This window comes from Macaca fascicularis, chromosome 14 (assembly GCF_037993035.2).
Source record: "Macaca fascicularis isolate 582-1 chromosome 14, T2T-MFA8v1.1".
Classification (NCBI taxonomy): domain Eukaryota; kingdom Metazoa; phylum Chordata; class Mammalia; order Primates; family Cercopithecidae; genus Macaca; species Macaca fascicularis.
The window spans coordinates 70,405,794-70,419,249 of NC_088388.1; the positions used below are offsets into that span (position 1 = coordinate 70,405,794).

Genomic DNA, 13,456 nt, shown 5'->3' on the forward strand with positions numbered 1-13,456 from the left:
TAGTGACGAGAGTTCTGAGAGCTTCCTGAGAGGCCTGAGATAACCCAGAGAGGCCCAACGGGAGCAGAGCTACTGAATCACAATGAGAAAATTAGAGGCACATGAGATTTGAAAGGCTGCCTGCTTGCCTGCCTGCCTGCCTGCCAGTGAGATTTCTGGTCATTACCCAGGCCAGAGATCAACATAAGGCAGCCAGGAGCTCTGTGTATATGGCCAAGAGAGGAAAGGGTCAGATAAGCCCTCACTGGGCCGTGCTGGCAGCACAGTTGCTCTTATTCTTTTGTCTTCTCCATCACGTCTCCCAAGAGGCCCCTCCCCAATGTCTTGAAGGAAAGCTGATGCGATGCCTGCTCAGGCTGGAGTTCTCAGCATCAGAGATAACATTTAAAAAGCCAACAATCTTCACAGGACTATCCTATCTCTCTGCTGCACAACAAGCCTAGGAGTGGGAACCATGAAAGGTTTCCTCCTCCGTTCCACAAGCTAGTCTCAGCAAAGTAGTGAAAGTTCATTCTGTTCATTCAGCTGCCTCAAATTGGACCTGAGGTAAACCCATGTGGGCCATGGAACCAAAGACAGGGAGCAGGAAGACCCAAAGAGGCCTTGCCTACCAGTCTCATGTCCTCTTCAAGCACAGTTCTTCTCCACTCCTACTGCAGCCACCTGCTCAGGGTAGTCATTGCTGTGGCAAACAAAAACTGCCAACTAAAGTCAATAGCCAAACCATCCCTCAGTATGATGGATAACTGTCACTGAGCACAGCTTCAGTAGGTGCTTAGTAAATAGGGATGAAGTACTAGGTCAGGCAGAAAAATAATCCCTACAGAACTCCTCAGAAAACCCACCATGTGAATTCTATCCCAATCCCAGGGCATGCTTGTCTAAGTGTTTTACAGGAACTGATGTCAAGTACTTGGTACTCTCCCTCCCTACCTACTAAATCCAAAGATCAATTCATTGTTATTCATTCATTTATTCAACAAATTTCTATTAGGCACATACTCTCTGACCAGCACTCTCATAGGTACTGAGGATATGTACTACAGCCAATAAACCAGACATGGCTCTTGCCCTTAAGAGACAAGGAAATATGCAAAAAAAATAATAATAAATAAAACACAGTTTTAATTTATTTTTACTTTTCTTTCTTTCTTTACCCTCTCTTATGGTGCTGATAACTCCATTTTTCAAGTGAGGAAACTGTCGTTTGAGAGCTTGGGTCATACTGTCAGCAAGAACTCAAACTAATGCCCAGTGCTCTTGGGTACTAGCTTACTATAAAAGACATATCTTGAGAGGCTGAGGCGGGCGGATTACGAGGTCAGGAGTTCAAGACCAGACTGATCAACATGGTGAAACCCTGTCTCTACTAAAAATACAAAAATTAGCTGGGCGTGGTGGCACCCGCCTGTAATCCCAGCTACTCAGGAGGCTGATACAGGAGAATCACTTGAACCCGGGAGGCGAAGGTTGCAGTGAGCCAAGATTGCGCCTGCACTCCAGCCGGGGGACAGAGCGAGAATCTGTCTCAAAAAAAATAAAAATAAAAAAAAGACATATCAAGTTGCCTCTTGTTGTAAGTGGTATAAGCAGGGTATGAAGTGTACAGAGAGCACTGTAGATAGTAAGTGCTACCAGAGTTTGTTCAGAGGTCAGCAGTATCTCACAGCTAGTATTAGTGTCAGGAAAGACTTAATAGAAGACTGGAAGTAGGAATAAAGAAGGACAGGTAAAGACATTCTGAAGGAAAGTTAAATGACATAAGTGAAAACAAAAGTGAAGCAGTATAAATAAAAGTTTGTTCTGCAGATCAGAACAAAGAAAAAAGCCTGGCTTGGCCAAGAATGCAGCAAGGGGAGCAGAGGGAGATGGAGTGAGCAAAGTGGTCTGGGGCTGGAACTCTTGAGTCAGGAAAGCAACCACCACCCATAGAGAAATTTTAGAACTTGCACCTTCTCTATTCCATGCTCCCCAGCAGAAAACAAAAGTGTAAGTGCTATTGGCTCATTTCCGGATTTTTCTTGCATGACTTCTCACACAAAAGAAATCTACTCCATTCTGATAAACAAGACAGGACCACAGCCATCCCTCTTCAAGTCTCGCCTGCCCTAGCAAGTTGTGTGAACATAGGTAAACTTGTCAAATTCTCAGTGCCCAGAGAGCTTCCCATTGGCACCTTCCAGGTGGCCAACAGTAACCCCACAAAGTTTTTAATACATTTACCCTGCCTGTGGAGGCCCAAATCCATAATGGAGCCAGCTGAATGGCTCAATGGTGAGACATACACCATAAGGCTCTGACCCATCTCCTTCAGATGCCTATTCTATACATCCCAGCAAACAGATTCCTCATTGCTCTGAACAGATATTCTCAAAAGAGTGGTACAGGGTGCATATATTAAGCACCATATAAAACAGATATTGCTGGGCTTCTTTTTCTGTGCCTAATATAAAAACCTCTCTAGCTGGATAGGTGCAAAGAAGCAGCACTTGACATTTGACTTTGTATATCCCTAATTCTGCCCAGACCAATTTCTATGAACATAATATAAAACTGTGAACTGCTTCCTGGTTCTCCTCTGTATAGGTCCCAGACCTCCTAACAATCCAAACAGGCTCCATTAGGGTAGACAGCTCCACGGCAGAGTAAGAACAACATATGAATGAGAATCAGAGAAAATTATATTCTAGCCCTGGCTTACCAAAACCTTGGGGAAGTTTGTTCTTCTGATATGTAAATAAGAAGTTTGGGAGAGATGGTCTCTAAAACCCCTTCCAGCTTTCACATACTAGGATTTAAGTCCTAGCACCTAACACCAATGGCCTAAAAAGTCAGAATAAAGTTTTTCATCTGTCATTGTGAGTCCCAATGCAATGCCATCTACAAATCTAACTCTCAGAAGCCAAGTTGGAGTAGTAAAGGCTCCAAAGTCAGTGGCTGTAAAATGGGCTCCAAAATAAAAGGTATCAAACAAAAAAGGTTGGGAGGCAGCACTACAGTCTAGGATAAAAAGCTAGTTTCACATTGGAGCCCAGGAGTCCAGGGAGAAGGAAAAAAGGATACGTCATATCAAAGCAATGAAGTAATGCATGAACCAAGAGACACAATATAAAAGGGAGTATAAAAAGACTCAACAAGACTCTAGGTCATAAGCAAAGGAAGTCAAAGAAAAACTAAAAGGCCGCAGCACCTAGAAGTGATTGTTCCCCAGAGCATGGCCCTTGGGCAATGTCAGAGGCATCCTTTAAGATGACCCCTAGTGGTCCTTGCCCTCCTAGTATTCATGCCCTTATGTAATTCCCTCAACTTGAGGATGGGCTGGACTTACTAATGAACAGAATATAGAAGAAGTGATGGCCTATCAATTCCAAGATTAGATGATAAAAAGATGGAGGTGTCCATCTTAGGCACTCTCTCTTTCACTCTCTTGGACCACTTGTTCTAGGGGAAACCAATCATCATGTCCAGTACAGCCCACTGTAGAGACCCATATGGCAAGGGACCAAGGCCTGCCAACAACCATGTAAATTAGCTTAAAAGCAAATACTCTCCCCCAAACAGAGTCTTCAGCCCCAGCCAACAGCTTGACTGCAATCTCATGAGAGACTCTGAGCCAGAGGCACCCAGTTAAGCAATATACAGACTCCCGATGCACAGAATCTATGAGATAATGTTTATTATTTTAACCCTCTCTGTTTTGCATAATTTGTTATACCCCAATAAGTAACCAATGCAGTGGACCAGGCCCTTTTCTCAGCCATTTCAAGACTGCAGGTGAAGTTAGGGAGGGTGGATATACTCAATAAGAGAGTACAGCTGGAGCTAAGGTCAAATATTAGCACCCAGACTTTATTAACAGTCTCCCCATGGCCTACAGTAAGCCTTGAATAAAAGCCTGGTTTGCCGCACCAGAGTTATGCATGTTGTCTGGGTATAGCTGAAGTAAGACAATGAAACTACAGTAGTCCTCCTTTATTCTCAGGGGATACATGCTAAGACCCCCAGTGGATAGCACCAAACCTATACCTACTATGTTTTCCTACACATACATACCTATGATAAAGTTTAACTTATAAATCAGTAAGATATGAACAACAATAACTAATAATAAAGTAGAATAATTATAACAATATGTCAGCAATCACTCTTGCACTTTGGGGCCATGATTAAGTAAAATAAGGATTACTTGAACATAAGCACTGCGACACCAAGACAGTTGATCTGATCCCTAAGATGGCTACTAAGTGACTAAAGCACAGGTAGCTTATGGTACATGAATATGCTGGACAAAGGGTTGATTCACGTCCTGGGCAGGATGGAGCAGGACAGCATGAGATTTCATCATGCTACTCAGAATGGTGTGCAATTTAAAACTTATGAATTATTTCTGGAATTTTCCACTTAATATTTTCAGATTTGGCTGGGCACAGTGGCTAATACCTGTAATCCCAGCACTTTGGGAATCCAAGCTGGGAAGATCCCTTAAGTCCAACAGTTCAAGACCAACCTGGGCAACATGGAGAAACCTCATCTTTTCAAAAAATAGAAAAATTAGCTGGGCATGGTGGCACATGCCTGCAGTCCCAGCTACTTGGGAGGCTGAGGTGGGAGGATCACCTGAGCCCAGGAAGGTCGAGACAACAGCATGTATCTTATACATGTATATATACTTTTTTTACCCCCAGACCTCAGTTGACCTCAAGTAACTGAAACCACAGATAAAAGGGGACTACTTGGCTGGGCACAGTGGCTAACGTCTGTAATCCTAACACTTTGGGAGGCCAAGGCACACAGATCAGGAGGTCAGGAGATCGAGACCATCCTGGCTAACACAGTGAAACCCTGTCTCTACTAAAAATACAAAAAATTAGCTGGGTGTGGTGGCCAATATGCAGTACTTAAAGGAACCTGCTCAGTCATTCGGATGCATATGCAACTCCAGAGTACAGAAGAGGTAGCACCTCCTGGGATAACCCTTGGCCAGTGAAGGTGAGGTGGTGGATGAATACTCCCCTCCTCTATCACCTGTAGAATGCAATGTTTCTATCTCTTAACCTTTGAATTAGGCAGCAGCTTTCTATAAGGCTTCTCAGAGGGTCTCTAAGTGGCACTGAGCCTCAGATGCTCACAGTGGTGTTAGCTCCATAGTGCACCTGTCCATTCCCTGTTTCATTCTTCACAATTCCCATCCCTCATTTCTTGAAGTCACTTCTCCAAAATAAACTCTCTGCAAGGCCCTATCCCAGGTCTTACTTTTTAGGGGGAATTTAGGATAAGACAAGGTCTTGGGATGATTTCCTGCTTTTAGACCACAATTTTTTTCAAAGTCATTTGAAAGTATTCAATGTATTATTATTTATACTTTGTTGTATATCTTAGTATTTCATGATTTTTTTAATCAACTGTAACAACAACAGCAACAACAAAGCTCTGGAGGCCCAGTTTGGTCTCTTTTTTTCTCCCTAAAAGCCTGACAGCAACCAGACCTGCTGAGTTTCCTAAAGAATCATTTCCCACAAAGGGAAGTGTACCACCGCATGCCCACGAAGCCACTCAGCAATGTATATCAAAGGCTACCCAGCAGGAAACCAGAGGGGCCCCTCGGGGCTGAAACCCAAGTCCTGTAGAGACCTAGGAAACTACTCCCCTCAACAAGATCTCATCACTTCCTTGCCAAAGAGCTGTTCTTAACACGAAGGCCCCATATCCCTAAGGGGCCCGTAGATAGAATTCAGGAGGCCTGTGAATTTGGATGGGAAAGAAATTACATCTTTGTTTTCAATATTCTCTTACTGAAAGTTAGCATTTCCTTCAATTACATATGGAGCAACTAACCACAATAATATTAGCAATACCTGTGATTTTGTCATCAATAGAAATCAACAGATGTTTTCATATCACATTACATTGCTACAGATATCTCAAAGTATTATTTACACTCATCATTACTTCTAAATTACAGTAAAAAAATAGAGGCCAGGCGCGGTGGCTCATGCCTATAATCCCAGCACTTTGAGAGGCTGAAATGGGAGATCACGAGTTCAGGAGATCAAGACCATCCTGGCTAACAAGGTGAAACCCCATCTCTACTAAAAATACAAAATAATTAGCCGGGCATGGTGGCGGGCGCCTGTAGTCCCAGCTACTCGGGAGGCTGAGGCAGGAGAATGGCATGAACCCGGGAGGCAGAGCTTGCAGTGAGCAGAGATCGCACCACTGCACTCCAGCCTGGGCAACAGAGCGAGATTCCGTCTCAAAAAAAAAATAGAACCACTACTAGATCACACATGACTGCAATCTTCCTACCTATGGGCGCTCATGTGAGGTGGCTGGCCAACAATGAAGCAACTCTGCCTAATTATCATCCAGCTACCAAACAGTGAAACCAGATATTTACAATGCCCCCTTTCCTCCAACCTCCCCAAGTCAGACTACTCTCTCCTGTTCTCTTCTGCCTCCACCCAACCCCTCCTTTCCAGGAAGCCCTCTGCAGCCACCTTAGTCTAGCCCAGCCCACACAGATCTCTTTTAACCCTTAGCCTACAATGTCTATACTGCCTGATTTTGCACATCATTAAGCCTGTACATTATGTTGTATTTAATATTCCCTAAATATATGTGGCCTTACAAAACGTTGACTTCTTCAGTAGCCCTAAGTTCCTTCCATAGTGAAAAGCAAGCAGTGAGCACCCATTATTTTGACTTATAAATTGAAAAACTGATTAAGTTAAGGTCCCTGACTCAAATTTCCTAGTCTAGTTCTACTAATAACCCACCATGAAACCTCTAATGCCTATCTGGATGCCAGTTTCCTCATATGTAAAAATAGGTGGGGTGAACTAACTGATGTTTCTATCTCTTAACCTTTGAATTAGGCAGCTGCTTTTCATCTCAAGATCTGAGAAAAATTACAAAGAAACTGTAAAGCCTCCCCCAGCTCTCCCAGGCAGGGTTAGTCACTTACTCCTCTGGGCTTCCCACAGCTTTCTGCATGTATATACAATACCTCTATTGCAGTATTTATCAGAAAGTTTTGAGAGTGGCTAAAGTAGAGGTAGAGAGAAGAATCAGACGCCTGGATTCAAATTCTGGCTTCCTTATTATTTGTGTAAACATGGGCAAGTTATTTAACCTCTCTATGATTTAATTTTCTCACCTATAAAATGGGGATAACATAACATAGGATGGTAATAAGAATTTAATAAAACAAAATGTTTAAATAGTGCCTGACATGTAGCAAGCTCTAAAAAAGTTAGGTGCTATTATTATCATTGATGTTATTGTATTAATCTGTCCTACAATTAGGTTCAGGCTTTAACTAAATCTCTGTTCCCCTCTCATTCTCCATGATAGCATCCTGTTTTATGTTTTCTTCCATGCCACGTTCCACAAGATAATATATTTATTCATGTGTTTATTATCTGTCTCATCAACAAGACTGTAACTTCCATGAAGGAAGGAACATGTCTGTTTTGTTCATCCTTAAATCCCCACAGGAACATATTACCTGGCCCAGAGAAGGCACTCAAATATTAATACTTGTTTAATAAATACCATATTAGCTGGCATTGTTCAATGTTTGCTGAATCAATTAACCTGTCAAAACTGAGGCCTGGGAGCAGATTATATCCTGGCTACCCCGGGCTTAGTGTGTCCCTCTCCCCAGGCCCCAGTATTAGCTTCAGCCAAGCCCCACCTACCTGCTCTTGGCCCTAGCCCAGTTCCGGGAGCCAACCTCAGCTAAAATTAGCATAGCTACCAAGATGGCCAGGCCATTTATAGCCTTGGAGGCAGCAGCAACTAGCTGGGGATAGGAGGCAGGGTTCTGGCCTGCCACTCCATCAGAGGTTGATTGAGAAGCCAGCCTGCACTCTGCACACTGCCTAGATGCCTATCCTCCAAGGTCCTGTCCTAGCTACACTGAACCAAACCACAGTTTCTGATTAGAGGCCCTCGATACCTCCAACACTGGCAGCCACAACTCCAGACTCCACCTGAGGTCCCTCATGCACATTCTACAGAAACCATTATCGTTTTCTAGAGTCTAAGGGTGGTTCCAAGCATCTATATTAGGCCAGCTTCAGAAACGCAAGCCCCAGAGTTGCACAGGCAGGCAGAGATCTTTACTGAGAAAGTGACTTAGCATGGCTGGGTGTACAGGTATTAAGGAGCGAGAAGGTGACAGGAATGGCCTCTCCACGGCCCAGTGAGAGATCCTCCTTGCAGAGCACCTGCCTTCACTCCAGGATCAGGCTTTCGTAGTGTTTATTGTATGCATGCTAAAGCCATAAGCATTTTAACTAAATCATTCTTAGAATCAAATATTTTAACTAACTAAAAAGAGACAGATGGGTATATACATCCAAAAGATAAAAAATCAAATTCTCTGGGCCCCTGCAAAACACTCTCCAGAGCAGAAAAAAAGTGCAGCTCTTTTCTTGGCTCTCAGCTACAGAGTCACTAGGGCCTGCCTAATTGTCAGAAGGAAAGCAACATTCTCTGGCCCTGCCTAGCACTCCTTTAACAGGGCAGGACCTGAGAAGATGGAAGAAATCCAAGACTTAAGCATCAGAAGATCTGCCTATAAGAAAGACCAAGCACAGGACCAGGTTTCTTCACTCATAAAAGTGGGAACAATACCACCTGCCCTGCATTGTAACAGGGCTATTGTGAGACTGTTGGAAAAACAGCTGTGTAACTGTAAAATACAAACTGTAGAGAACACACAAATTGACTGGGTATGCTGAATCTGATTTTTAATAGTAGTAGTTTTAAGAGCAAGTAAACCTCCTCCTGTGTTCTGGGGATACAGAGAGGCTGGAAAGGAAGCAAGAGTTCCTAGTTGCATAGAAAGTTTCTCTCCAAACTCTTTTGAAGATCCCAGTCTATATAAACCACCTCTTTGCAAAAATAAGTCCCTTTCTGAGTCAGAGACAAAACCCCAGACAGACCCAAGGGGAAAAGCTACCATAACAATAGTGTTGGAACCTCCAGGTTTCCACAAACCTTAGACATTCACAGCACCTAAGGTCTCTCTGAGACTTTCCTCCCTGGAATTCACTATTATTGTGACAACATAAACCAGTTTCTAAACTGAGCAAGAGTAGGTCTAAGTGGTATAATCAGCATAGCCAGGCCTCTGAAATATATGCTGTGTGAAGAATTGTCTCCAAAAACTCAAGTCATGGGGTGGTCCTGAGGAAGGCTAGAATGCCTTTTACTTCAAGCAAAACAAACAAACAACAACAAAAACAACAACAACAACAACAACAACAAAAACAACCTTCCTAAAAGCCAATGTCTAAAATTCAAAATTTCATCCCTTTAGTTTATGTCTAAAATATAGAACAGCCACTCCCCAAAAAATATTCATTTTATGTCAGGCACTCACATTTTGGAGTGAAAAAAGACATATTATCAGTTATAAATAGGAATGTCACAGGGATAGCAAGAGATGATAATTAGGTCTACTTCACAGTTCAGTCTACATTTGCCCACTAGTCTTTCCCTTCATAGCCCAAAGAGAACCAAGCTTTGAGTCAGGTGTCAAGGGTCAAGGAGACTCTCTATGGAGAGACAGGATTAATAGGCAAGAAGAACCTATCTAGAAAGCAACAGCCAGGTATCCTACTTACAATATGGGCAACCCTGGCCTCATTTGGAAACTAGCCCCCTTGGAACATCTGGAACTTAAAAAGGTATTGCCCAATAAAGGGTCTACCACCAAAGCCAGCTTCTGGATCCATCCATGAAACTCCCCAGCCACCATGACCTATTATTTCCTTTTCTTACTTGTATCAGCAGGTGCCCACTGAGACATCCCCTCATTTGAACTTGCTTATGCTCAGAAACAACTCATCTATAAACTCTCCCCAACTCTGCAGGTCACAGCTTTGGGCAGATCACAGCCAAACGGTGAGAGAAATGAGAAAAGAGAACTGATCTTCTAAGCCTTATGTAAAATGACTGGATTTTAACAGAGTTCCTTGACGGGTACAGTGGCTCACATCTGTAATCCCAGCACTTTGGGAGGGATCCCTGCACAACACAGACAGACCCTGTCTGTACAAAAAATTAAAAATAGAAAGAAAAAAAAAAAGTTAGCCAGGTCCAGTGGCTCTTGTGTTTAGTCCCAGCTACTGGGAGGCTGACACAGGAGGATGACGGGAACCCAGGAGTTTGAGACTGTAGTGAGCTGTGATCACACTACTGCATTACAGCTTGAACGACAGATCAAGACCCTGTCTCAAAAAAAAACAAAACAAAACATAAAAGTGTTCCTTTCTACTGCAGAAGTATACCAGGGTTCCTGCTGCCTGATAAGCCTTCACAACTGCATAGGAAAAACCACGACAGATCAAAAGTAGCATGGTTTCCCTAGCAAGCAGACTTGGGGGGGGTGCGCGGTGGAGGCGAGGGGAACTGTAGCTGGAATTCCCACCCTCATCAGTCAGAAGAAACAGAATAAGCAACAAGTGGTCCCAGGAATTATATCATGTCTATGTCAAGAAAAGGCCATTTAACACCCTAGTGGTAAATAGGATTCCATCTAAGGAACTGTCTGGATATTTCAAATGCACACAGCAAAGAGACAAGACTACCTAAGGGATGGGTGGGACTAGGGTTCCCACAGTTGTTGGAATAGGTACACCTGAACACCAGGCTTTCAGGCAACAGAGTTGGCCCAGCCTTAACTTTCCCTTACAACATAAGTGGCCCCAACTTCCCCCATGCTGCTCAGTACTAAAACTGACTAGGAGCAATGAACTTATCATCTCACCAGGCCATTCTTCCAGACAAGTAGGCCTAAGATGGGGTCTTTCCTTGCTGATCTAAAAGGTCAAGTTGCCCCAAAGGCTTCTTATTACTGTCAAGAAAAAAAAAAATCCTGAGGGGGTGATGAGGAAAGTTGTTCAGGAAAGATAGAGACATTTGCCATGACTACTGACCAGAAAGAACTTCTTGGACTACCTGGAACAGGCAGTGCCATGTGTGGATCCTCCATGAACCTCACATGTACAAACCTAGATTTCAACTTGCCCACTTCGGGCCACTCAGTTCTGAGCCAAAGCCTACAGCCCAGTCCAGCCCACAGCAAGGCCTTACCTGCTGCAGTGGACTCCTCAGAGTTGGCCCCCGAGCTGCTTCCTGTCGCCTTCTCACTGTGAATATGGCTGAGGCTCTGACCCTGGTGCAGGAGGAGTCCCCAGAGGAGCCACAGGGCAAGACGGACGCATACATCCATGACTCTAGGTCTCAGTCAACATGCGTCTGATGTGGACACCTCGGGATCCCAAAGGCAAAGCCAGGAGCCCGCGAGTGCAGCCGACGGTCTCCAGGCAAGACGCCCTCGCGGCTCCGCAGCTGTCCAGCCACCCGCAGGCCTGCCCCCTCCAACAGCCAAAGGTCAAGTGCTCCAAGTTTGAGTGCGGGAGGAGGGCTGGCTCCTCAGGTCCAATAGTGGGTCCGCCGGGGCTACGGCGGCCTGAGCTCGTGCGGCTTCCGGAGACTTTGGGCAGAGTGGCTGCGGGGCTGCTGTCAGCTCCGCAGCTTACTACACCCCTGCGGGAGGGGGCGGCAGGAGTCCCCGCGGGCACAGGAGTGGGGGAGGAAGAGCAGAGAAAAGAGGCAAGAAGGGGGCACCTGACCTCGCCCTGCCGAAGAGCGGCTAGCAGCAGAAGCTGGGGAGGGCGTGCGACCCGCAGGGTCCTGAGGGCGCGGGCGTCTCCAGGATCCTGGGCCTCCTAGGCCGAGGTCAGCGCCCCCGCCCAGTCCCGTGCCCAGGCGGCTGGCGGTGCCCAGGTCCAGCAGGCGGACGCACACCGGCCAGGCCCAGGACAGCTGCTCCCAGGCGGGCGGGCGGCGCGGGGCGGGCCCGGGGCGAGCGGGGGCGTGCTCTCCCGCCGGCCCGCCCCGCGCCGCCCGGCCCCCAGCGAAGCCCGGGCCCGCCCCAGCGCCCGGCTGGATCCCGGAATAACCGGTGAAGACGGCTCCCCGGAGCCCCCAGCCCCCAGCGGGCTCTCCCGGATCCCCAACCCGTGCTAGTCTTTGCCAGGACGCCCCTCCCGCGCAAAGGATCAAGTCCCAGCTTCCCTTTCCCCCTCCAGAGTCTCCAGCGCCAACTGCCGGCCCGCAGGCGAGTCCCTGACCCGCAGTTACTCAGGTAACTCAGGCCTGCGGCGGCGGCGGCGACAACACCTGCCCTGCCCCGATCTCCGGGCCGTGGTGCTGCTCCACTCGCCTCAGTTGTAGAGGCGGTCTAAACAGAGGCCCAGGACACAACGTTAGCCTCCCAGGAGCCGCCTGAGGCGACAACAGCCCAGGCCGGCTCGGCCAGGGGGCGAGCTCCCAGCCCCCAACTCCCTGCCAGTTCCCAGGCTCCGCCCTCCCGCCTCGCCTGACAACCAATCGACTTCCGCCTCTCTGCGGCTCAGGAACCCGCGCGCTTCGTCGCCCGTGCGCAGCGGCCCCTGGTGGAAACATCGGCGAACTGCAGACAGGACTTGCGCTCCTGGGAGGGCCTGCTCTTTTGCAGAGGGTTGGGGAGTAAAGCTAAGACCCGCCCCGGGGGAGGCCCACTAGGGCCACTGGGGCCTGCGAGTGTTTTCAGAGGAAATGATGATGCCAGAAAGCAAAATGAAATGTCCAAACCACTCTAGCTAAAATTCCCTTACACATTCCTTGAGTCTGGGCTAAAGGGTGCCATCTGCCTTCCTGACCCCACCTCCCCTCCCCTCCAAGCTAAGTGTGATGCCCTCCCTTAGCTCTCACAGCCCGTTTTCCTACCTGCCCCTCAAGCTCCCAGCCCTTTAAGGTTTTTCGGTGGGGCCCGTAAATGATTCCTCCCTGCATCTCATTTTCCCAGCTACCTCTCTGGTGGAGGAGGTGTCAGCGACTTGAGAGTGAGTGCGCCAAAGAAGAAAGAGCCACGCCTGAGCCTCCTTCAACAAAGCCTGCACTTCCTGTTCTTTTCTCAAGCGTGCTGTCAGCAGATCTTGACTGAAACCTCTGTGCCCTACCCTGTCCTTGGCACCAGAAGCAGGGGAAGGGATTAGGCCCAGTCCCTCCTCTGACTGACAGTGCTAAACCAGCTACCTGTTCTGAGCAAGCCCTTTGAAGACTGGGAACATGGATTTGCCCAACAGCTGCCTGGCTTAAGGGTTAGGCCGTTGATATAAAAATACGTAGCTAACGTCACCTACTACCACTCCCCCGGCTCTATTAAGCTCCTGTCACACTAGCCTTCATTAAGTTCCTAAACAGGTCAAACTCAGCCACCTCACGGCCTTTGTATCTGCTGTTGCTTCTGCCTGAAACACTCTCCCCTGCTCCAAAGTTCCTCATGTAGCTGTTCTCTCATTCTTACAGATACAGCTCAATGTGTCTCCTTAGAAACTTTTACTCTGCCCACCCCTTCAAAATCAGTCTGTGGCCAAAATTGGACCATACACCTGTC

At 46.8% G+C, this 13,456-nt stretch overlaps 1 protein-coding gene across 6 annotated transcripts in view; it reads right to left on the reverse strand.

The window, feature by feature from the left end:
- Nucleotides 1-12,362, reverse strand: part of STIM1 (stromal interaction molecule 1) — a 218,868-nt gene extending 206,506 nt beyond the window's left edge. For 3 of the 6 annotated variants that reach the window (XM_005578991.4, XM_005578993.4, XM_005578989.4), the window contains exon 1: nt 11,107-12,362. In XM_005578991.4, the coding sequence (XP_005579048.2) occupies nt 11,107-11,245 (139 nt within the window). In that variant the 5' untranslated portion in view covers nt 11,246-12,362. The remainder of the gene's footprint in view (nt 1-11,106) is intronic. The other 3 variants (XM_045371377.3, XM_074014556.1, XM_005578990.5) reach the window with 2 other exon arrangements.
- Between the last annotated feature and the right edge of the window lie 1,094 nt (nt 12,363-13,456).